Genomic DNA, 25,446 nt, shown 5'->3' on the forward strand with positions numbered 1-25,446 from the left:
AAGGAGAACAACAGAAACCCCTAAGACGATGCATGAAGTGTTCTTGTTGGGAGGAAACCCTGTACTTTCACAGGCTCGTCTCCGGGCCAGTGCAGGGCTCACAGGCCGTGGAGCCAAGCACCCAGACAGCCTGGGCCTCTAGGACCCGATGCTGTACATAAGGTCATCTGTTTCTCTTGGTGTTTGCCCAAACATTTGGGTTGAAATCATTTCCATTCACAGAATAATGATTTATTAGAAGCTGAGGAAAATGTTGAAGGGAAGGTGAGGCCCTTTGATCTCTTATTTTATGCTGCCTGAGCAAGGGAAGGGTCACATTTTTGAACAAGTATCAATGACTAAACTAGTTAATTCTGTCTTAAAAATTTTTTTAAGGTGCTGGTAAATAGGAGGAGGGGCGGGATGATGGTGAGTGCAGGGGAGCAGGTGCTTGCCTGTGGAAGTAAGTCGAGTACACACTAGACTGCATGCTGGGCGCTTTGATCATTACCGTTGATTTAGAACAACCAGGAGGTAAAGGATCCTCTGTGATGGGGCAAGGTGAGAATGTGTGGGGCTGACTGGGCAGCATGCCTGGGTTTGAGAGGAGAGGGTGGCCAGCAGCGCTTTCAGCTGCATCCATTGTGGAACAAAGCCTGGGATTCAATCTGGCCCTGCTATGGAGGGCCCCGCTGAGGGTGTCGGAGGCTCCCCCAGGGAGGGACGCATGGTCAGTGGGGACGGCTCCACGGTCCTCAGTGGGCTGGCCGTTTGGGGAAGGTCCCGGCTCGAGGTCTAACCCCAGTGTCAAGGAGAGGCTAACACAGCAGGGTGCATGGCGAGGCACTAAATCCAGCCTGCAGCCCCATCCCAGCTCGTAACATCAGCTCAACCTGTGCAGTCCCCCTCCTTCCCTTGAGGAGATAAGTCAGACCGCAAGTGCACCCTTGGGTGGCCTTTGCAAGGGTCATGCAATGGGCTTAGGTGGGGCAGGGTTCTCTGGATTTAAATGTCCAGATTTTGGAAGAAGAAAGTAGGCTGTAAGGGGTTATCAATGGGACAACCATGCAATTTATTGTCTAAACCAGGATATTTTTGAAAATGAAAGGGGGCACTATTCATAATTATGCTGGGGGAAAAGCAATACATCAAACTGTCCTGGGCAAACTGGGCTGTATGGTCACCATAGTTTTCAGGCCATATCTGATGCTACTTTGAAGTTAACATAATATCATTTACCAGTAGCTGCAGTGGTGGCTGAATGGCAGGCGTAATTTGCCATCAAATTCCTGGACAGCTGATCTAAGTCCCGAGAATCCCTGCCCGTGAGGGGAGCCAGTGGCATCTCTTCGTAGGAGGTGATCTCCACGGGGCAGCATCAGCAGGCCCGGCTGTGACCACTCTGAGTCCAAGGTCATTGACAGGGAGACAATCCCTGCCCATGTGACAGGGATTCTTTGTGCTTTGGAATGTTTCGACATGATTTTGGGGGCTGTGTTCCCACCCCCTTCTGACAGAACCTCTGGCTCCCGAGGTTGGGGAAGGCTCCCTCCTCTGCGCCTGAACAGAGCCGAGAGCATTTGTCACGGTGCAGGGTAATTTCTGCCCGTCTGTTTCCTGGGCTGGCAGCTGTGGCGGGCAGGGCCTGATCCCCAGTGCTGGCATCGCAGCCCTTGACAGCCCTGAGCTCACCATGCTTTCTTGGCCATCACAGGTGGACAGCCGAACCGAAGAGAATGACATGAGCAAGCGGAGGCGGAAAGGCTTCAACAACCTGGACGAGGTTCGTGTGTTCAGTGTCGGTTTACACAAAGCCCGTTTCCTGACAGCCAGTGGCCACAGCCCGCCTGCCTGACCGTGGCAGTCGCCCTGCCCTTCTTTCTTTCCTCTCTCATGAACCACTGGGTTCCAAGCTTGGCTTGATGGGAAAGAGTTGGGTCTGGTCACTAGCTATGTCACCCTCCCAGGGTATGGCTCATGTCTGTAAAACACAGATGATGCATTTGCAATGGATGACATTTTGCAGAATTTTTAAAGATTAAGTAAGAGGACATGTATAACATGCCAATCATGGTCTTTGGCACCTAGGGTAATCAAGATATAATCACTATTAATAGTAAGTAGTAAAGAGGCACCAGCAGTCCCACTTTTCTCCCAGTCCTAGTTTCTACCTTTTGTGTTTTCTGTAAAGCAAATGTCCCAGCACCCACAAATGCCACCTTCTGGTGAGAGAAGAAAGTTACAGGCTACTTTGTCAAAGCCAAGCCTGAGTCTCTCTCCTGCTACTAAAAAATTGATCAGAAAAAGAGTATCAGTTCTTGCTTCCCCAGGCAGCTCTGTAAAGAGACCTGAGATATATAGCTCATTCCAAAAAGCCATTCTAATTCCACAAAAGCAAGCGTAGATACTGTCTGTGAACTGTAGGATATCAGCTTTAGCTAGCCTACTGGCTGATACCAAGTTGATGACATAGAAGCAAGGGGGATAATTTGTAGGATACATTCATACTTCATTTATAGGACTTAGAAAAAAACTTCTTTTATCTTATATGGTTGAAGAACTGCTGCTCTTGGCTCTGGCATGAGCAAGAAGCCAGTGAACAGGGAGACAGTTGAGAGGATGAAGCCGTGGCTGATGAACTGGGCTGGAGAAGCATCCCATTCCCCAGTAACGGGTGTTGGCTCTGCCTTAAGTGCCTGTGATTCGCTCCCGCCTCCTCCCAAGAAGCTTCCCTTGGATACATTTTATCCCCGGGGGGAAGTCTTCTCCTGCCTTTCATCTGTGGCTTATTTGAGGGGGTGTCTGTGCTGTTTCTGTGGTTGGCAGCACAAGATGTAGAGTGTGGGAAGAAATCTGGTTGCACCTGCCCCTTCTGAAATGGCTCTGTTTTCTGGGCCAGCTGTTTTGCTTAAGTCGGATTTAACCAAGCAATGATTCTCTCTAAATTCTTGCTACTCAAAGCGTGGGCCAAGAACAAGGGCACCAGTATCACCTGGCAGCTGGTTAGAAATGCAGACTCTCAGGGCCTACCCCAGACCTCTTGAATCCAAATCTGGTTCTGAAGGAGACCCCCAGTGACTCATGTGCACATGAATGTCTGCAAAGGGCCGGTCTGCACGACCCACTGTCCTGGCCTACTTTGGCCTGTGCAAACAGTGACCAGCCTAGTAAACTTGCCCTCTTCACACTCAAGCCTGGATTGCTATGCAGAGTTACATTTCCCACTCTGAAGTAGGGAGTGACTCTTTGGCTTGTGTGTGTCCAACTCTTCAGAGTGGCTGTGCATACAAGGTTTCCCATGGGGCTGCTACTCTTAGGGAATCTTAAAAAAAACCCAAAAAACAATTGACTATAGCTTGCCTCTTCCCATGAATTTCTTCTAAGTGAACATATCTTTGTTTTGAGAACATCTGTTCCTGGGAGGGAAATTCATTGTCTCCTCAGGAAAACTGACTACCCTCTTGACGTGACAATGCCATTTGCATTTCTGAGGTTGATGGGAGCAGATCTATGGTACCGGGGAACAGACATTCACCGGACACCCATCAGTTTTAAAGTTTTATTTTAGCAGATGAGCTAAGAAAATCTTACATAGAATTGCATTTCATAAAACAGCATAACCAACTGGTCACGGTCAACATCTAAGCAGTCACAAGTCGTGTTGATATCACGTGTCCCGAAACAAAGCAATGAGAAGGGCCCTTCACCTCTGTTACATCCGGCCCGATCTGAATCAAGTCTATAGTTCTGTTAATGGTATTGTGCCGGTGTTAATTTCTTAGTTTTGATAACAGTGCCATAATTATTCCGGATGTTAACGTTAGGTACAGCTGGGTCTACGGTACACAGGAACTATCTGTGCTGTCTTTGTAAGTTTTCTGTCAATCTAAAATTATTTCAAAATTAAATGTTTTTTTTTTTAAAGATAGCAACAACAGAGCAGGACTCGTTGCCATTGGGAGTGGGGCGCAGAGGAGAGAAGGGAAGCCCAGAGCCTGTGCCTTGCCTCACTGACACCCTCTCTTGCTTCCTTCACCCCCCAATTCTTCACCCTTTGTCAGCCACATGATATGTTTTGAAAACTATTCTGCTTATCATTTCATTATTATATTTGACTTTTTCAACAGTCACGTGAAGGTGGGTTACTGCTTGCATTTTACAGATTAGGAAACTTCAGAGAAGTTAAGTAAATTGCCAAGGTCCCTGGGCTGGGAGGTGAAAGAGTCAGAATTCAAACACTAAGTGTCTGGCTCCCAAGCCTGGCTGTGCTCGTCTTTGAGAAGACTCGTCCCACTTGTGAGCATTGTCTCCAGAGTGGGCATTGCCTCCTGCTTTTGCCTCATTTCCTCAGACCACAGAGGGTGTCCTTCTTCAGGAACTGTCCTTGTCGTGAGCCCCCAGGCCCCCTCCTTGATATCTGGGTTCCAGAACCAACAACCAATGCATTGATTTGGCCTTTGCAGCCTTCAGCCTTTCCTAGCCAGAGCTTGGGCTCCAATCAAGAGGGCTGTAAAGAAGGTGGAAATCAGAACAAAGTCAAGTCCATGGCAAGTCAGCTGCTGGCCAAGTTCGAGGAGAACTCTCGGAACCCCTCACTCCTGAGGCAGGTGAGTCCTGTCAAATGTTCACTGACCCTGCCTTTCTGGTGACCAGAACCCTCTGAGAAGCCAGCAGAAATGTCAGGCCAGCACTGGATTTCAGGTGTGCCTGAAACCTGGCTCAAAAGGAGTCTCAAGCTTCTTCTAGATCTGGAGTCAGACTTTTCTAAAAGGGGCTGGATAGCAAATATTTTAAACTTTGGGGACCATCCAGTCTCTCTTGCAATGACTCAGTTCTGCCATTGTAGCATGAAAGCAGCCATGGACAATCTGTAAACAAATGCACGTGGCTGTGTGCCAATAAAACCTTATTTACAAAAACAGGCAGCGGGCCGGATTTGGCCCGAGGACCGTAGTTTGCTGATGCCTATTCTGCACTGGGGAAGAAATCCTTTCCCTGATTTTGTTTTGCTTTGCAACCATGACTTGTTTTGCAGCCATCTTTGAGATGGTGGAGCTTTAGAGATGCTGATTGCCCAGTCCATGGTGAGAACACCCGTCCAAACCAGGGTCTTAGCTCCATGTGGGCCCATAGGAATGGGGACCAACCTCGAGAGTGTCCCCTGGTGCCCCCCTCTCCTTGTTCCCTTGGGTCAGGCTGGCAGAGCTGTTGCGTCTGACCAGGGTCCATGTGAGGCTGAAGGAGGTGGGATGCTGTGGGTCAGGCTGCAGACCCGGCTGACTTCTCTTGGCCTCTGACTTGGAGTCTGCACTTGGATGGTTCCATTTGCTCCCCCGAATTCCTCTGGGGCACCACTGTCACATTACAAAAGCTTGGGACAAGGGGTTCAGTTTTTCTTTGGAGAACATCTGTCACATGACAGAATTAGGCTCCTCTCAGGAGAAAGACAAACAATTGGTTAATTCTGTTTAGAGACAATTATAGACATCTTCCTAGTCTTGATGTAGACCATGCCCCTCCTGTACAAACCGACCTTCCCCAGGAAGCCAGGTTTTATTATAAGAGGGCCATGTTCCTAAGACTTGTAACTGTCTGAATTGTTTTCTCAACTGTCCCTCCTGGAGGCTTGGCCCCTTGCAGCCCCCAGGTATTGATGAGGGCTCTCTTCCTTCAGAAGGACTGTAGCATCCCTTTCATCTAGTGGGCAGGAAGGACTTTGGGACTCGCCACCCTGGCCTGGTATGTGCCTGCCCAGTGCCGCGGGTCTGAGCCAAAAGCACTGCCTCCTGGGGATTCACACATTGTCCAAGAGAAGGGGACCATGGGACTTGCTGTTCACACGGACAGAGGGCCGGGGTTCAAGTTTCCCAGCTGAGCCCAGCTTGTCAGAGCTCAGGCCAGGGCTCGCTCAGCATCTTCAAACTCTCTCTCCCTGACTCTGCTCCTCTCCTCCCTCCAAGTGTCTGTCTGACTTGCCTTTTCCTTCCTATTTCCTGCGGCTGCTTTTTCGGACTCACCTTCCTCCTCCCAGGAGCACCGTGTCTCAGGGATAGGTAAGCCCATACTGCGCTCTTCCTCTGACTCTCCTGTTAACTCTCGCCGTCCCAAGCCAGAGGAGCCCACACCCAGCCCATCACCAACTCTGAAAAGGCAGGTAGGGCTCTTTCCAGTGGATGCTGTCTTGGTGAAACCAGAGGGAACTTTGATCCAGAGGGGTGGGGTCCGTGGCTGTCTCTGCACCCCACATAGGGCTGATTGTAGATTCTCTGGGAAGGCAAACACAACTTGAGGTTACCACCCTTATAGGTAGGAATAACCAAGTATGCAGCATCTTAAAATACATGCCAGTCAGGGGTATCGACTGACCAACTACCATGCTCTTGGTGCTTTATTTGCTTGGGGAAAAACAGACCACACCACACAGGGTATTTTGTGTGGTGCCCCTGGGACACTTAGCTTATTTGCAGACCTCTTGAGTAGGCTAATTTCTAAATCAATGGAGAAGTGACAGTGATGGTGGAATGGGCTCAGGTGGCCAGCTGGCCGCACGCCATTGAAGGGGTAAGACTGGGATGTGGTTAGACCTCCCCTGGTGTCTGAGCAGATGAGGACCTGCCCAGTGGGCAGGGAGGCAGCCAGGAGCCATGGGCTGAGGCTTTTTCCAGCTAATATCTCTGGGTTTGGAATTTGAACAGAATCACTATTGTTGACCACAGCACTCAAAAGTGCCCGGTCAGCATGAGGAATTTTGTGTTGCTTCTAGGGGAGTAGAGGTCAAAGGAGGTCAGTGTGGACATATTGCAGTGATTCTATGTGTGTGTAAGAATCATCTAGAGAGCTTTATTAAAAATATCAATCTCTGGTACCCACCCCCTGACCAATTAAACCTGAATATCTGGGTGTTGGGCCCAGACTTTGGGAACCAGGGTGGTACAGGCTCTGATTCAGTGGGTCTGGAGTGTTGTTAATAACAAGATGGTATTGTTAAGGAGGATGTCAGGTGATTCAGATGCAGGTGGTGGAAAGTCAACACCCAAGGTTAGTTCGGAATCTGACTCCAGGTGGCATCTGGCGTGCCCTTGTCCCTGGTCCTCATGGGGATTCCTCACGGTGGCGGGGCATCCATGGGAGGGCCACAGTTGGGAAGGAAGCTTGATTTTCCTTCTCCCCCAGTTCCCCTTGGTGGTTGTGACGGGGCATGTGCTCCGAGAGCTAAAGCAAGTGTCTGCTGGCGGCGAGTGCCCGAGCAGGCCCTGGAGAGCCCGAGCCAAGTCTGACCTGCAGCTGGGCGGGCCAGAAAATCCCGCCAGCCTGCCTGCCACCTGCCAGGGAGCGCTGGCCCTCTCCGGGGTGCTGCGGCGGCTGCAGCAAGTGGAAGAAAAGGTTCTCCAGGTGAAAGCCTCGCTCTTTGCCCTGTCTCTGCCCTGCCTGTGTCTAGGCTGCCTTCCTTTCCTCCCCTCCCTCCTCCTGTCCAGGGCGGGTGCCGTCTCCGACTCCTCCTCCCCATCTCCCATCCTGCCGCGTGTGCTGAGGGCCGCAAGCCCACCTGGCTGCCTCCCCGCCTCTCCCCTCACAGTGTCTGTCTCTATCTCTTTTTTCTCTCTCCTTTCTCACCTTGGCTGCAGAAAAGGGCTGAGAATTTGGCCAACAGGGAATTTCACAAAAAGAACATTAAGGAGAAGGCGGCTCACCTTGCCTCTATGTTTGGACACGGGGATTTCCCGCAGGTAAATGCGGGGCTTTCAGAGCCCCCAGGAACCCAGGTGTTGGACATCCAGGGAGGTTACTTGTATCAGTCTCTGGCGATTCATTTCTTCCTTCCTCCTCCCTCTGTGGCCTGAAAAGCTATTCACTTTTTAAGTCACCAAAGGATTTGGACTGGCGTCTAAAAAAGCTCCAAATGAGAAGATTCAAAATAATTAGACAAATCATGACAAAGGGAAAACCAAGGCAGAAAAGCGGGCTCAGGTCATAGGAAAACATTACTGAACAGAAACATGTGTGCTGTCAGATCTTAGACAGCTTCTGAGTAGGCTGAGCTTCCTAGGGGTCAACACAAAGAGGGAAAGCTGGTCAATTGCAGGAATCACATCACAGTGCCTTTAAGGTGAAAGCAAACCAGTTGCTCATGAAGTCTGGGGACAGGATGGAGAGATGCCCCCATGGTCATGATCAGGGAGACCGTGAATGTCGAGGTCAGCCACGTGCTGTAACCTGTGCTCTGCTTTCGCGAAAGGCAGCACCAGCCAGAAGAATGGCCTTGCCTCAGGATAGAAAGCACAGCCCCCGCCCCCGGCCAGGCACTTATTTAGAAACTTGCTGAGAAGAAGAGGGTGTGCTCACAAGGAGATGACAGAGTTGAGGATGAGGCCCCGCTGCGCTTGTACGTGTAAGGTGCTCCCTTGGCTGCAGCAAGCCTGGTCTCTAGAACATACCGCCTCTGCTGCTTTCACCCGGCCTCCTCCAGATCTGTGTCCTCTGCTACTTGGCAGAGTCATAGACATGGGAAGGATACTTTGCCTTTAGTGCATTTTTAGGGTTCCATGTGGCTGCAGAGGTCCCTGCTGGAGCATCTACCCCAGAGTAGCCTGGTCTTGTCCTTTCCTAAGCTTGCAACTACTACTTCATACCAAGCTCCAGAGTGAGACCTTCAGGAGTCAGTGCTGGTGTCGGCAGCAGACGTAGGCAGGAGCAGGATGGCTCTGCTCCAGCTATTTTGATGTGACGAAGGAGCCAGAAAAGTTGTAGCAGAGTGAAGTGTAACCAGCAGTCAGATGGTCCTGCTGGGCTCCAAAGACACAGGCTACCTTTTTGTCCCGAGACGTGGGCCTGGATGTCCTTTCCCCTCCTTGGATGTGTGGGCTTGGGGGCTGCATCGTCGAGGCGAGCATCACTGTGCGTTTCCCTGGGGATAATCATAGTTTCCTCTGTTTCTGTTCTGTGCAGAATAAACTACTCTCTAAAAGCCTGTCTCACACTCATCCTCCGTCTTCTCCCTCCTGCCTTCCATCTCCTGATTCAGCTGCTACTGCCTCTCCATCGACTGTTGACTCTGTTTCTCCAGCCAGAAAGGTAGTTGTCCTGAACAATTAGCTTCCCCCACTCCCTGCATGTTCTGAGATATTCTCCTGCTCTGCTCCACCTACACAGACAACCATCTGAATCTTGGCTTGGCCGGGAGGAAAATTTATAAGATACTTTACATCGGTCCTGGGTTTGGTTTTGGTTTTGTGCTGGAGCAAGGAACAAAGCAGAAGAGGCAGCACACAAAACCTTATCAAATGGTGCTTGCTTGTTCAGCATGCCCTCGCTGGGCACCCACCGTATGCCAACCACCGTGCCAGATGCTGAGAAAACAAAGAGGAGGGAGGTACAGTTCTCTTATACGGTGTAGATAGCAAACAGCACCTCAGCATAGAAATGTGTCACATTTTACCACATGATATTGCCAAATTCGGCTGGTTTTGGCCTAACAAAATGGTGGTCTCACGTGGTGAACCTCAGACAGTACTATTCATTCATTCTATGAGAGGTTTAAGAGGCAAGATTCTAGGAACCCAGAAGGGAGAAGCCTGGGAAGGCTTCACAGCAGAGGTAATATGGGAGCCAAGTGTTAAAGATTATATGGAGGGATTTTGCTAGAAAGAAGTGTAGGGGAAGGGCATTTTCGAAAGGATCTGGCATGTGGTAAGGAAGGCAGATAGGACTTGCATGAATCAAAAGACATTTCTGGTGCAACTCGATTTTCAGATAAAGGTATTTGTGGGAGTGCAGAGAATGAGGTGAGAGTCAGCCTGCTCTTTTTGCGCTAAAGGAATTCATTCTGCCCTCTTGTAAAGAGGCACGGAAGGATCTGCTCTGAGTTCTGGAAGGATAACGCAGGTAGCAGTGTAGAGGGTGGAGAGTTGGTGGGGAGCTAACGTTGGTTGAGTAGATAATGAAATGCGTCCGTGAGCAATGATTAAGTTTGGGCTCTGGAGCACTTTTCATGTTTTTTACTTGTCTTGCTGTTACCTAATATGCCAAGAACACTACCAGGCTGGCGTGGGAGGCGGGCAGTCTCCGGAGAAGCTTAGCCCCTGGAATGGATGAGCCTAAAAATGGACGTGAAGCCCACTTGGTTAGCTGTTGCTCATGGGAGTAGGTTGGAGCCTCTTTCTGGATGACTGTGTTTCCCTGAACACCTCCGTTCCGTCTGTTCCCACCTGGGCCCGTCTCCACGTGCGGTGCTGAGTGTGCCCCTGTCAGAGTTACTGCTCATTCGTTTCCACCCCGTTAGACCAAAGCACAAACCAGCCACCTGCTGGTGCATTAGGGAGAAGTCAGGAGCTGCCTCCTGAGAGTCCCACCCCCACTGACCTCCACTGCTGTGGGGAGAGGAGTGCAGGCAGGGTCTCCAAGAAAGGAGCAAGGAATATTAGGATCCCCACCCGCTCCAAGGTCCCCAGTGTGGATGAGAAGCATCCCTGGAAGGGCAGCAGGAGGTGATGCGGGGAAGCACAAACACTTCCCGTCTTCAACTCTACTGAACCACAGCCACGGCTGACATGCCTGGCATCTTGTTGCCGGTCAGCTTTGCTTAGCCGTTTGACCTTAAACATTGACGTCAGGAGACTTGTCTGGGCCTCCATTTTCTCATCAACAAGAGAGTGATTCTTGGCTCACGTGATAGTGAGCTCTGTGGGTGAAGACTGGCACATTTGTCATCACCATCACCAAGGCTTCAGAGTAGCCTTTGTGCCCAGCTTGGGAGAAGAGCCTTCCCTGGGGGGTACTTCCTGCTGTGGAAAAAGGTCACTGGCACCCTTGACAGGCTGATGGGACGGGCAAGGGCACCTGGGCACAGGCAGGCAGTGGCTGGCGCTCCTGGCCGGGCAGCCGGGCCCACACCTTGCTTCCCTCTGGCCCAGCCCCTTTCCGGCTAGCCCCGGGCATGCCCTCTCTCGCCTCTGCTTTTCTTTTGTCCTTAGGAAGTCCTGACTTGGTCACTGCCCTCTAGAGTTGAGAGCAGAGGTGGGACAAGAGAAGCCACCACACGTCCCAAGTCCCCTGACTTGGTTTCCAATAGGTATTAGTTGTCTAGGTGATGGCAAGAGGCAGCCTGCCCAGGTCCACGTGGAGCTGCCGGGGCCTGGCAGAGACGCTTCTCATGGTGAGACTATCCTGTCACATCATCATCACACTCCACTGCAGCCCTTGGCTGCTTCTCCACTGGGCTCTTCAAGCAGCTTTAAACCAATGTCACTCATTAAGCCATTGAGTGAGCATTCATTCATCCAACAAATATTTATTGAATGACAGCTGGTGTCAGGCACTTCACTCTTGGGATACACATCAATGATCAGTAGTTACCTTCCTGCCCTGATGAGGCTTGCATTCTAATAGAGGGAGGTAAATAATCAGCAATCATATAATACATAGGTAAATTACATGGCGTATCAGAAGGCAATTTTTCCCATGGAAAAATTAGAGCAGGTAGCAGGGACCTGGCATGCTGGGGAAGGGTAGCAATTTCCAATGGGGTAGCAGGAGGGCTCTTCCTGGGAAAGAGAATTGAGCAGAAGCAGAGCCTCAGAGAGGAAAACAAAGGTCCAGGGAGGAGACTAGTTCCCAGGGCTCCTGACTCCAGCCCATGTTCTCTCCTCTGTGCCACGGCAGCCAAGTATGAATGGAGGCCTCGTCAGAGGGACCAGCCCAGAGGTTATGTGTGTGTAGAGCCTCAAGCCCAGGCTCAAGGAGGGCTGCAAATGGGGTGGGTGGGCTTCGGGATGGCCAATCCCAGGTCCTCTGGTCCCCACCTCTGCAGGTTTGTTCTTTGTTTCTCCCAGGTTGGGGTAGAACAATTGCTCCCTGTTTTTTTTTTTTTTGTTTAATATCCCATCTCCCAAGCCAGCCTTGGCCATCAGGTGATGGTGTAATTGGGCTATCTTAATAGCTTCTGACTTACTAATTACAGGCTGATGAGCTTTTCACTGTGTGGCTGGGAATGACTGGGGAGCTCTCAGAAAAGGCCACCCTAGGACACTTACTCTGTCTGTGCCTTTGTTTCTCCATTTGTGGAAAGGACCCAGCTTGGACCTGACACCCCCAGACCCCTCCAGATCTCACCATGAAGCCATTGTAGGCAGTTAAGCACAGAGTGGTGAATTTCCAGCTTCAAGCAGTTTTGGAAAGGATATTGCCAGCTGCGCTGCTCCCCTGCCCCACCTGCAACTTTCCTCCCTCTCCCGGACCCCACCCCAGCATTGATTCCACACTGGGCTTTGCACGTGCAGAATCTGAGAGAGTGATGGCCTCCTCTGAGGACAGAATTAGCTGCCCCTTAAAGTAGGTGACAACCTGGTGACAAACAATTTCATTCAGTCCTGGTGGAGCTCTGAGAGCCTCTCCCTTGGAGAGAGCCTGGGGCCTTAATGCTTCTTCCCAGCAGATTATGGGCTGCTCTGATTGCCCAGTGACTCAAGTTTGCCTTGATTCAGGGCAGCCAGAGGAAGGAGAATGCACTTGGAAACTGATGCTTAGTTCTCAGCAACCTCCTGGCAGGCAGTGTGTTTCTCTTCCTGCCCTGGAGCCCTACACCTTAATTCTGAGGATCCAGGGATAATCACCTCCTCAGAGGAACAGACTTAGTCAAACTTGTCATGAGGATCTCGTGCTACTCACAGGGATGCAGACTTGGGTTACCAATTCCAGGAGATGTAGCCAGGGCTCTGCCTTCATTCAGACTACACTTGCCTACCCTCTCAGATTGGCATGTCGCCTTACATTTCAGAGTGATGCAGCTGGGGTTTTGGCCTGAATAGTCACAGGGAATCTTGAGGCCCTCTCGTTTAGGGCCCAAATTCTTACCGGAGTCTTATCTTTTAAGACCGTGGGCTATGGGGTCATGCCCAGTCTGATCATCCCATCAAACCAGCCCTCCGGTAGCTCTGTCGGCTCCCATCAACCCTTAGCTAACTTCTTTCTTCAAGGCAGGAGACCACTGACAATTCGGCCTTTAGCATGGCTGCTAGCCATGCAAGATCAAGATGGCAGTCGAGTGTTTGCACAGCTGAGCCAGAGGGAGGGCCTCACGGGGCTGGGTGCTGTGGTTAAGTCCTCCTGGGTCAGAAGAGCAATGTGCATTGCAAAAGGAGCTTTCTCTACCCCTGGGGGGTGTTTGTTTTAAAACTGGATTTGCAGGGTTTACTCTAGAGATTTGCATATTAGAGAGAAGCTAGGTGAGTCTTGGCTGGGCAATCTGCCAGTGTTTCATCTGATACAAGGGTAGATCTCAGGGCTGCTCCAAACTCATTGTTCTCTCTGTTCTGGGGATAGAGCTAGGCAGCGCTCTGGAGGTAACCTGTGTGCATCCCAGCCTGGGGGATTTTAATTGGCAGAATGCTGGTGTGTCAGGGAAGCAGGGTGCAATAGTGAGAAGGGTATAGGCTTGGAGTCACGCTTGGCTTCAGAGCACCGATTACTTGATTACTCTCTGTGTGTCCTTGCATGAGTTAGTGGACCTCTCAGCACCTCAGTATCCTAACCTATGAAATGGAGGTGACAGCAGCTACTCCTGAGGGTGACTGGAATAATGCAAACACCTAGCATATATCGAATGCCTCAAGTATCCAGCAAATGTGCTTTCTCCCCAGTGGAGGAGAATTCTAGAAGAAAGCTCACTTACCTAAAAGGCATGTTGAATCCTCTCTTTCTAAAGGCAAAGAAGTCACCTTCAGGCTTCCATTTCCATCCCAGCCACTTAGGAGCGCTGTGGCCCAGGTGAGTTAGAGCCTCCCTGAACCTCAGCTGCCCTGGCCTCGAAGGGGGATTATCAGACCCACCTCGCAAGGCTGTGAGGGTTCAACACAGCTCAGCGCCTGGCACCAGGGGACGTAGGTGCAGACATGGCCGTCCACTGGGAGGTCATAGCCCCAAAGACTTGCCTGCATCTCAGCCCTGAGGGTATCATTTCCAGAGCCCCTCAAAGAAGGCAGTTGCAATCCTTGCCCTGAGCATATATGGCTGAGGACTCAGGCCCACCAGCCTGTCCTCTGACGTTTCTCATCCAGGGACTCCTCAGTGAGGAATATATTTGCTCAAGTGGGCCCAGGAGACGACTTCCTCTGGCCCTACGTGTCGAAACATCCCCTTCCCTCGAGCCCTCAGCCCCGAGGCCCTGGAAGCTCTGCTCCCAGCCCTGCCTGACCTGTGTAGGCTTTCTTATCCCCACAGCAGGCCAGGTGGCCACAGGAGGCCCAGTTCTGTGAGGAAGCACAGGCCAGACACCTGGTATTCCTGGCTGAGTTCCAGGTCCAAGGGGGGATGTCACCATTGTTTGGACACAAGCAGGCCCAAGAGCCTGCTTCCTCCTTCATTCAGGGGAGCATCTGCCCTGCGCTGGGAGCGTAGCCATGAGAAAGACACAGTCATGACATGACTGTGCAAACCGGAGGGGAGATGACCCATCTCCCAGCGTGGAGCAGGGTGAGAAAGGCTCCAACATCCAGATGGGGACCATGCTTGGCGATGGTGCTCACGACGACAGCTAATGTCACCACGTGTGAATCTCAGCTGACTCGGGGGCGAGAAGCCAGTGCCTTCATCTGTGTGGGCCACGTTATCCTTACTCACACAGAGGAGGGACCCCAAGCAACTGCAAGTCCCCCCGAGTGAAGGCCGCCGAGGAGAGGAGAAAAGAAGTTCCAGAAAATGGAAATTTGAAGCTGCACCAGTTGTGGTGCTTTGGACTCGTTAACCATCTGCCAGGCGATTCTTGGGAGCCCAGCACCATGTGAGGTGCAGCCCAGATTCTTTGATGACTCTTCCACAGCCCTGTGAGGATGCCAGTGGTCTCCCCATTTTATGAGGAAGCTGAGGCTCACAGAAGGGAAATGGTATATGTGAGGTTAATCTAATGTAATGTTAGATGATGGCCCACCTGAAGTCTCCAACCGTTCCAGCTTGTTCTAATTAACTAGCTGAGAATAACTAGAATTCAAAGGGGAAAGAGGTAGTGAAAAATACACCAGTTCTTCAAAAATTACATAAATATTGAAAGATACATAAAGGGTTGCAAAAGCAGTCCCATGGCCCTCCAAAACTACCAATTCTCAAAACACTAGTGACTGCGACCAGTATATTTCTGGCCAGATCATCAGATTGCCCAACTTTGCATTTGGACAAATGATTCCCAGCCAAGTTGTAAGCTCTCCTCTTGACCAGCACCCCAGGAGCATACGTGCTTTTGCCTTTCAGTGCAGTAATCTCCTTGTTGAGAACCTCTGGCTCTTACTCTGAGGTCAAACCAGGATGAGTTTTCTGGAGGTTTCTACATGAGCAGAGTTTCCTTTCTTCCTCAGGATGCCGAGGTGTGGTCCACGGGCAAGAATTGGTTTGTGACCCAAGGAGCACAGCAAGTGAGAGTAAGCATTAGACACTTGTAGAGCAATTTGACATTGCCACACATCCAAGCGGGTGATCGTATTTCTAGTAATTCATTTTCATTGAATCCAGAAGTATGAGGCCACAGTGGATTCAAGATTTAAAAAGAAAAAGCAGAACCTGGTCATTCACCACCGATAGTTTGAGTTAGCAGTCCATCTGGTCATGCCCTCACTGTCTTGGAGCCAATGAGACATCCTGCTGTCAGGAAAGAGGAGATAACCCAAGACCCCAGGGCAACGTCCACCTTCACACCAGTCTTTGGGGTGGGCTTCAAAGGCCCCCTCTCCCCCCTTGAGACAAGCTCTTCATCACCTGGTCTCCTTGTGACCATTCACAAGTCCTGGTCTACCTCTTGGTCTTGGTGATGATCCTGGGCATGGTTTCCATTCGGTTGGGAAGGCATATGGGAGCACCAGTGCCACTTTCCGTAAGGGTGCCTTCATTTCATTATTCCTAAGAAAGCCTCTGTCACAGGTGGCAATGTGGATGCAACTGGGAGAGAGGAGCCTTATGTGAATAAGGGCCCATAATGCGAGGAAGGACCAGGCTTGGATCCCCTGGCCAGGCCCTGTGCTGATAGAACAACCGAGCCGGCCCGAGACTGCACCCCCAGCAACCTCAGGGCCCTCTGCTTGCTTCTTCTGTAACTGCTCCCGAAGTCAGGATTGCACAGAAGCTCAGCGGCACAAAGTGCTTATTAGCTAAGTGGTTACTAAGGTCTCATTAGGGACTTGTATTTAAAGCCCCAGAAAGTACAGTCTTAATCTCTGCTCGCTCAGGGGAGGCAATAATTGCGCGAGGGTATGTGACATCACGTGGTGCCTTCCTGGGAGAGCGCCTCGGAGCCAGTTCACACACTGGGTCAGGGGAGACGGCCACACAAGGGGAGTGTGGGCAGGGAGGTGAATCTGACCTCCCCTCTTCATTTTGCTGTGAACCCAGGAAGGACTTGGTATTCTACAGCTCCTATCCGAGGGGCCTGTGTCGGGGGCCCCAGCAGGGGATGGAACATCAGGCAAATAATGGCATATTGTCCTGAGCCAGTGCACCTGAACCTCTCTTAGAAGCAGGAGCCAAGTTTCTTGGCATTTGTGAAATCCTGAAAATGGCAGAATGTATGCTTGGAAGCAGAATCCTAATCTCTCCCAGGTGGGGCCAGTGTTGGGGCGGGTGGGTAACTGGCCTGGCAGCTGCTGCCACTGAGAAGGAGCGAGCTTTGTCAGGTCTGAGGAGGTCCTGTCTGTCTGAGTCCTGGGATCAGACACCCCAGCAGGCCCCTGGCCACATTTTCCATAGTCCCCCAGAGCCCTGCATGTGGTCTGGCGCGACTGATCCAGAGTAGCTGCTGGTGTTGGGACTTCCTCAGTGAGAAAGGGGACAGGCGTCTCCTGGGTCTTGTCTTTCTCCCCAGCCTGCTTGGCATCCCTTCCGTCTTCGTCCTCTTTTAGTGCCTGTGCTTTTGCGGGCACCTGATGTGTTAGCCTCAGGTTCTGAGGGTGGGCCCTGCTCCCAGGAGTCGGGGGCTGTGGGCGCCGGCTGCCATTTGCTTTGCTGTCCCCTGAACTTCCTGCTTGATACTTGAGGCTTTCACAGCAGGTTCGACGTGGCCTTCCAGGAGCGGTCTTGGGTTTCGATTGAGGGCCTTCCTTCGCCCCCGCACGTGTCACTGTTACTCGCCATCAAGATGGCTATCAACCTGTGTCCAAGGGCCTTCAGCCTAAATTGTTGCTCTCCGTGGCCACACCTCCCAGAAGCTGGATTCAGAGGCTGGGGGAGCGTCTGGAGCCTCCCTCCCTCCAGGGTCTCGGGATCAGGAACAGTGTTTATAGATATAATCTCATATTGTGCATTTTTGTCTCCCTGCAGGGGAGACTGCAGTATTCCCAGGCTGGCCTTTCAGAGCTGGTATGGAAAGAGGGAGCAAGTCGGGGTTTGCCCAGGGGTATATGTGTGATTGTGCTATGTCTGCTTGGGCTGTCAGCTCCCACCCCTTCCCCAGCTCCATGACACGCCGGTGGGGTTCCACGCATTCATGGGTAGGCATGGACCATCATGCCCTTGGGAGCACAGACACCCACAACCTGTCAGGCTGTGATCCCCGGAGCCAGCGTGGAGCTGACTTGCCCAGCACCATCTCTGGGGCCCTGGGCACTGCCGCCTGGAGCTCCCCATCTTTCTTCCTGTACCTGCCCAGTAGGGACCAACATTCACTCCCATTCCGGTCTCTGTTTTTGTCGGCAAGGTGGTCTGCGTCCTGACCTGACAGGACTCAGGTTAGACGTAGCCGTAGCTCCCTAGGGGACATGGGAGCTGCAAGGCAGGATGAGGCTGCCGAATTCAGAGGGAGAAGGGAGGGAGGAGTCAAGTTCATCTTGGTCCAGCCCTGCCAAGTGCCAGGCACTCACACACACGCTCTCTCACTCAGTTCCTGCCACAGCTCCGTGAGGCAGGCACTGTTTATCCCCATTTCACTAAATGAGGACACTGAGCTCAGAAGCTGAGGACTTTGCGCCCCATCTCAGAACTGGTTAGTGGTGGAGCAGGTCCGGGAGTGGAGGGTCGGGGGCAGTTCTCATTAAACAGTAGCTCCCGGCCCTCCAGAGAGGAGGGGTCTTGGGGAGGGCGGCCGCAATGCAGCTGGCTTGTTTTCTTAGTGTGAAGGCCTCCCGGGCTTGGGCTCAGGAGACCTTAGCAGAGTCCTGGCTCTTCTTGCATTTATTTCTAAGTGGGCTTGGACAGATCCCTTCCTCTGGTATTTATTCCCCCTATCTGTGAACCAAGCAACTCAAACTCCTGAAGACCATGTACCCTGCAGGCCTCCATTTCTCTCTTTTCTCCATCTGCAGAGTGCCCACTGCCCGCTCTGGGCTGGTTAGGCCTCTCCCGGGACGTTGGGTGCCGTTTGCATGTGGGTGTGGAGCCCTCTCCCACCTCCAGCTTGTTCGTGTCTTCCTTCTCGGTGCTAACTGGCCTCTACCTTTGTCTCTGTCTGCTCTATCTCTGTTCTTGGGTAGCTGACAGTAGGGAAAGTGTCCAGCGGAATAGGGGCTGCAGCTGAAGTTCTGGTCAATCTGTACATGAATGATCACAGACCTAAGACTCAGGCCATCTCTCCAGACCTGGTAAGGATGTACACCCCACAGCCTTCACCCACAGACACTGGCTCTGGCCTCCCAGGGAGGGTGCACGGGACGCAGAGAGGATTGCCTGAGCCCCTCTTCTCACGGGGCGAGAAGGGCTGAGACCGGGCTGGATCAGAGCAGAGGTTAGCGGGAGGCTGTTCTTCCTTGTAGACAAACCTCACTCAGCCCCCTTGTGGGTCATTTCACAAAGCAGAGCATCTTCCCTGCTGGCTGGGGCTCTGGAGAACTCAGTGCAAAGGCCAGGAGGGGCCATCCGCGGAGGTGGACAACACTTACTGCCAATGTTTAGCATCCAATCTGGATTGGATTGAGAATTACGTAATGGAGAAAACACCCCTTTCCTCTGAATTCTCCCCTTCTCCAATGACTCTGCTCATTGTCATCACCAGCAATTTGAGTTGACAGCTCTTTTGGTTTCCTTTTGGTACATTCCCCTGGAATCACCCAGGTGTGCCCCTTCTGCCCTGGGCCCTTGCCCTCTCCTCTCCCCCCTTGCATTTAGGAAGTTGACTGGCAGCCAACTTCAACACACAGAAAAGGGCTGCCCCTTCTCTGCAGTTCTCTTGAACAGTTTTATTACCATGAGCTTTCCCTGCCTGACCTATGTCACTGCAGGGGGACAAGGATGTGTAAAACATTCTTTCAGTGACCTCACTCTAGACGCAGGCAGTACTTAACTCCTGGGTCAGATTCCTGGAGACAGCATTCCTGGGCAGCATGTTTGTGAGGGACGCCCGCTCCATCAGACCAGGAGATGTCACTCTCACCCTGAAACCAGAATGGCCAGCCTGCCTGGGAGTACAGTTAACAGCTGCCCCTGCAGGGCTGGGGTCTGCGTATCCTCCCCCGCCTCATTCTTTGCTGAAGTGCCTGCAGTGAGAAAAGCAACACATAGCCTGTGAGGCCCCACGACGCAGGCCGGCACCTCTACAAGGCCAGCCTCACATTTGAAGATGCGGTGTACGCCCTAACACACTGCTCTTCTCTCCCGATGCCCTGTGTCCCCCAGGAGTCCATACGGAAGGCGTTTCCCCTGAACCTGGGTGGCAGCGACACCTGTTATTTCTGCAAGAAGCGCGTGTACGTGATGGAGAGGCTGAGTGCGGAGGGCCACTTCTTTCACCGGGAGTGTTTCCGCTGCAGCGTCTGTGCCACCACCTTGCGCCTGGCCGCCTATGCCTTCGACAGTGACGAAGGTAACCCCCGGGGGCCGGGGCAGCACTCGTCTCTGGTCTGGGCTTCTGTCCCTTTGGGGGCTCTGGGACAGCCAGCACTTCCCAGGGAGTTTTGGTGTCATCAGGAAAGCTCCTCACGGAGCAGGGATCCCCTGCTAAAGAGAGAGGCCGCCTGTGGTGAGCAGGGGTCCTGAGGGAAGGGGAGCTGTCAGCACCAGGGGTGCATCAGCGTGGGGGGCACCTACCAGGCGACGAGTGCCTTATGGATGTTTTCTTACTCAGTCTCACCACTTTCAATTGCCCCTGTGTGGCTGAGAAAATCAAACCTGATAACCTATGTCACGTGCTCGACACCACACCTGACATGTAATAGGGGTTCAGTAAATGATGGCATATTCGTGTTATTATGTATAAAGTATGCATTGTAAAAATGGCAGTAACCGTAACATGCCCTCTGATAAGTGGCCTACCGGAGTCATCAATGAAAGAATTGCACTCATTGGAATGAGGGATTATTTTCTAATTTCCAGCACTTGATGTTTGCACGGTCATATAATGACAGTGCTTGTGATTCCATACCCTCAAACTAACTGCCTGGGTTCAAGTCCAGACTATGCCACTTCTAGCCATATAACCTTGGGCCTGTTACCTAACCTCTTGGTCCCTCAGTTTCCTTATTTATAAAATGAGGATGATACTACTTAGCTCATAAGGTCATTATGAGGGTTGCTGGGTTAATTCCCGGGAAGGATTTAGGATAGTGTCTGGTATATTGAGTCCTACACAAGATTTGTCTACTGTTATCATTATTCCCATCACTATTGTCACTATTGTAACAGTGAGCAGAGAAGGCTTTTCTGGAAGGCACCCAGTAGTCCCGGGCAGTGGCCAGTGGCCCAGTGTGTGCCTCACTGGGTTTTTCTCTCCAACACTGCCACAGCCTGTTCTGCTCCTTTCCCACCCCCAGGGGTCCCAGAAGCAAGAGGAACTAGAAACAGAGTTGCTATTCTGGGCGGTCCATTTTGCGGCCTGGCAGCTTGCCTTGGGAAGGGACTTGGCCTGGGGGATTATCTGAGGGTTTCAGCCCCATCCAGGAGCACCCCCTGTTGCTGCAGCCTGCCCCGTGTCTGTGCCATTTCCTTAAGGCAGGTGATGGAAACCGTTTCCCAAGTTTGCGCCTTCCTGGCCTTGTTTTCAGTAGCGGCGTTGTCTGACCTAGATGGTGGCAGGCACTTGGCTCATGTCCTGCTGTGTGGTTCTGCTTTACAGGAGAAAAACCTCTGTGTGTGTGTGTGTCTGTGTGTCTGTGTGTCTGTGTGTCTCTCTTTACAGGCAAGTTTTTCTGCAAGCCTCATTTCATTCACTGTAAAACCAACAGTCAGCAACGGAAGAGACGGGCAGAGTTGAAGCAACAAAGAGAAGTACGTTTTGTCTTGAAAGTGGTGGTGAAACAGGGAAGGCCCCTGATAGGAGAAGGTTTTCAAGGGTTCCTGCAAGTTAAGCCGATGTTTCTGGCTTTGGAGGGATTGAAAGTCAGGTGAAGAGGGCTCTACTCCCTGGCATGAAGGGTCCCTCTGCCTCAGTCTGTTCAGGTGGCCTCTGGGCTATGACCTCTCCTAGGGGAGTGACTGCTACTTCTCATGAGAAGCCCAGAAGAGCTTTCCCACGTGCCAAGGATGGGGCTATATGCTTAGCCATGCAAAAGCCATGTAGCCCCCAGTGCCTGGGGCCCCCATGACCACAGGGGCACTGTTAGCAGGGATGCCTGGTATAGAGCCAACCCTCTGTGGTTTCCAAGTCCTTTCCCCAGGCTCTTGGATGTCAGCAAAGTGACTGGCCCGCTGAATTTGTGGATGGCTTATGATAGGGCCCCCTCGTACCTTCCCTGTGGCTTGATTAATCACCCACCTCCAGCAAGACCCACAACTTCAGCTTTTTTCTCATTATACAAGTAATATAGGCTCAATATAGAAAAACGGGTAAATATAATCAACAAAAGTGTATAAAGAAGGAAAGTGAAATCACCCATCCTCACTCTATCCTGAGAAAATCCTAATTAACATTTTGGAACATTTCCTTGCAGACTTTTTTCCTATATGAATACAGTTGACCCTTGAACAATGTGGAGGTCAGGGGCTCTGACTCTCCACAGGGTCGAAAATCCACATATAACTGATAGTCAGCCCTCCGTATTGGCAGTTCCTCCACGTCCGTAGATTCAACCAACCGTGGATCGGGTGGAACTGTAGTATTTACTATTGAAAAAAACCTGCATTTAAGTGGACCCATGCAGTTCACACCTGCATTGTTCAAGGGTCAACTGCTTGTTCTAACCCAGTGGGAATCCCATGTCTACAGTTTCATAGTCATCTTTTTTCACTAACACTATATTAAGAACAGTTTCCCATGACATTAAAAATGCTTTTGGAGCCTAACTTTTGATGCCTGTAAAAGATGGTTGATAATTTATTTGTGTCCTATATTGTTGGACATTTATGTTGTTTACTATTTTTACCTTATAAATATTTTTACGGTGAATGTCTTTGTACCCACATCTTTCTCCATATTTCAAATAGTTTACTTAGGATCAGTCATGAGAAATGGGATTGCTGAGTCAAAGGGCTTGTATGTTTTGAAGGCTCCAAGCAAAACTGACCCCTGTGATCAGTTTGCCGCCCCCCAGGAAAGTCATGCCCATGTTCAGCCTGCCCTTCAGCAGTGCAGGGGGCTGAGATTTGGGGGAGGGGGGCTGGTTGCAAATTGCAGGGTCTGCCACGTTCTCTATGTACTGGCTCTCTTCCTCTGCTTCATTGGAGGCGTCCTCTCTAAGCGTCATGGACTAAATGCCGTCACCTTGATGTCTTTCTCAGGAGGAGGGGATGTGGAAAGAGCAAGAAGCCTCTAGGCGAGACCCTCCTGCGGAAAGTTCTTGCGCTGCCGCCGCCATCGGCACACCGGAAGGCAGCCCCCCAGGTATCCCCAATTCCTTCTTTAGGAAGGTGCTAAGCTGGCCCCTCAGGCTGCCGTGGGGCCTGCTTCACCTTCCCCGGAGGCTGCTTAACTGGATTCAGGGACTCCTGCGTGCCGCCAGTCTGCATATCAGGGACAATGCTTACAACTACTGCTACACGTATGAGCTCCTGAGCCTCGGGCTGCCCCTGCTCTGGGTGTTCTCCGAGGTCCTGGCTTCCATGTACCGGGAGACCGAGGAGTCCCTCGAGGGCATCCGCGACTGGCTGCTCAGATGCTTACCGGCCAAGCTGCACTGAAGCCCAGCCCCAGAGTGCCGTAACATTTCCCGTGTAGATGGCAGCGTGTGCAGCCAGCTCAGGCACTGGCCAGGGAGCCCCACGCCCTTTAACCAGTTAGTTCAAAGCCAAAGAGTTTCCCGTCGGCCACCTGCACCTGGCCTGGTCGCGGTGCACGTCTGCTCCCGGTGCACAGGCCAGCACAACATGAAGGATATTTTTTTATACCTTTGTACTTTTATACCAAAGCGAGCCATATTTCTAGGTTTACATTTCAATTTTTAACTTTTAATAAGCCAAGAGAAAGCATCTTTTTCTATGAGCGTCGGTTTTTCTAGACACGGGTTTGACGTTTATAACTGGTATTACAAACCCTTTCCACGTTGTGGTCAGTTGTAATAGCTGCCGCCTGCAACATGAATGATTTGGGCTTCTATGTAAACCAAAACCAGTGCCTTTTGATTTATGTGCCTGGATACCACTTTTCAAGAAGGGACAATTGTTTGCAACATGAAAGCATAATACTTTAGAAGAAAAAAATAGAAAGGACAGAAGAGAATTAAACCTACAGAAGCACATGGCAGTGTGTAGTCGCCTGTTATCTGTCCTCCCAGAGGGCGGAGGACTGTTTTGCTCACTTGTTTTGATGTAAAATAGTAGCGTAAAGGTTCCTTGCTCAATACCAAATCACAGCCAAATGATGTAGAACCACAGGGTTTCAAGCAGATTGCTACAAATATACATTTCCCTTCCCACTAATGAGCACGGCAGCGAAAGCCCATTGGCCCCTGACCACGTGGAGCTCCATCAAACTGATGCAGTGTTGAAGAGTTATGTCAGCTGGTGGCATTTTAAGCCCTCCTTATGAGGTCCCCAGCCCAGGCTGCAGTCTGAGCCAAGGCCACTCAGGGTCCACAACCATGAGGCTGAGGGAAGAAACTGCCCTTTCACATAATGTCCTTTGAGACTGAGGGCATTTGTTAGCACCTCAAGGTATTATTTCTGGGAAGTGTGGCCTGCCCCGTGAGCATGGCTTGCAGATGTCCTGGCTTCTTAGCCGCTCGGCTGCCATGCATATTTGGTCAAACAGTCAGAAACCATTTATTTTCACGCTGTCCTAGCAAAGGAATGCGTCTGACCTCCAGGGGGAAGCTCCCCTGTGTCTTGACTGTCAAGGGAGGCTGGGAGTGGACGCTATGACTGACTCATGCAAAAGAAATACACCCTATTAAGGGCAAAACAGGCCTTGGGCCCACCTGCATTCTTCTCTCTGGGCATCTGGAAGAGGCCTCAGCTCTCCCGACTCCACTTGCCTGGACATGCACGGCTGCTGAGTCTGGCTGAACAGTGGAGATGGCTGATAGAGAAAGGTCTTCTGCAGTGTTCAGTGTATCTAGAGTGGCTGGGCCAGAGACGGCTCTCTGCATGTTATACTAGAAAGATCCTCTAGGTTAAATAAGGATGGAGCCCGGTAGGTTAGGAGCCAGAGCTCTTGAGGCCTTTGAGATGCCAAGTTCTCTAGGGTGGGAAGAAGTGGGGAGGCATTTCTATAAACACTTCCCTAAGTCCTTGGGCAAATCAGGGGCATGGCTGCGGCCAAGTTCGTGGGAACTGGCGCCTCTGTCCTTGTTGGAACTGTTCTCGTCCTATGACTCGCATTGTGTTTTTCCAAATTTCTGCTGGTATTTTAATGTTCCGCATGGTGGGAGGAGCCCTTGATTCATTTTATGTTTGATTCTGAAAGTCACGACATAAACACATGCACAGCTGTGTCATTGTTATTCCCATCAGCTCAGGGCAGGGTGAGATGCTTTGTGGGATGCTCCGTGAAGCCAGAGTTAGGATCTCTGAGAATGTCACTTTTGGCCATAAGGAGACTGGTTTGAATTACTCTGGCGAGACAGGGCGTGCCTGTCAGAAGCCTGAGATGTTTGTATGTTCTGAGACTTTGAACCTTTCTGGTGGGGCAGCACCAAAACACAAAGGTGGGTCCTGGGGGCGGATGTCTCTAAGCCTCCACAACATATTCAAGAATGAACATGGGGCTCGAGAGTAAAATCGGGGCAGAGGATGTGCAGGGCTGTGGAGGACGGGAGCATCGGCCAATCGCACGGATTCACTCTTGCAGATAAGTTGCTGCTCACTGCCAGAAAGGTTCATCTGTCCTAAGCAAGCCGTAACTTGTTTGGGGAAGTTTCTCTTTTTTTTAATGGTTGCCTCGTTTTCAATAACCGTGCCTTCTCGTGTTGCCTTGTTCCCCGCAACTAAATTCTCTTTTCTGTCTCTCTCTTTCCAACCTTGCACTGTGGCCGTCAGTTCATTTCAGCCTTCCGGTGCTACACCCACTTCTTGGCTGACACAATTCTGCTCTGAGGTGACTGGTTTTCTTGCCAATTTTCAGAGAGTGGTACTAACCCCTGACCCGCTTCCGTACCCCATGCCCCGCCGTGGCCTTGGTTGTGCTAACTGCGAGTG

General features: G+C 51.4%; 1 protein-coding gene across 6 annotated transcripts in view; it reads left to right on the forward strand.

The window, feature by feature from the left end:
- The window catches only part of LOC118899967 (F-actin-monooxygenase MICAL2), a 223,234-nt gene that overhangs the window by 117,005 nt on the left and 80,783 nt on the right, over positions 1 to 25,446 (forward strand). For 2 of the 6 annotated variants that reach the window (XM_036862052.1, XM_036862053.1), the window contains 5 exons: positions 1,694 to 1,762; positions 4,443 to 4,586; positions 19,558 to 19,744; positions 21,056 to 21,144; positions 22,594 to 22,696. In XM_036862052.1, the coding sequence (XP_036717947.1) occupies positions 1,694 to 1,762; positions 4,443 to 4,586; positions 19,558 to 19,744; positions 21,056 to 21,144; positions 22,594 to 22,696 (592 nt within the window). Of the gene's footprint in view, positions 1 to 1,693; positions 1,763 to 4,442; positions 4,587 to 6,010; positions 6,134 to 7,152; positions 7,372 to 7,604; positions 7,707 to 8,925; positions 9,052 to 17,271; positions 17,311 to 18,419; positions 18,528 to 19,557; positions 19,745 to 21,055; positions 21,145 to 22,593; positions 25,346 to 25,446 lie in introns of all 6 variants that reach the window. The other 4 variants (XM_036862057.1, XM_036862051.1, XM_036862054.1 and 1 more) reach the window with 4 other exon arrangements.

Source organism: Balaenoptera musculus, chromosome 8 (assembly GCF_009873245.2).
Source record: "Balaenoptera musculus isolate JJ_BM4_2016_0621 chromosome 8, mBalMus1.pri.v3, whole genome shotgun sequence".
In the NCBI taxonomy this organism is placed as follows: Eukaryota; Metazoa; Chordata; class Mammalia; order Artiodactyla; family Balaenopteridae; genus Balaenoptera; species Balaenoptera musculus.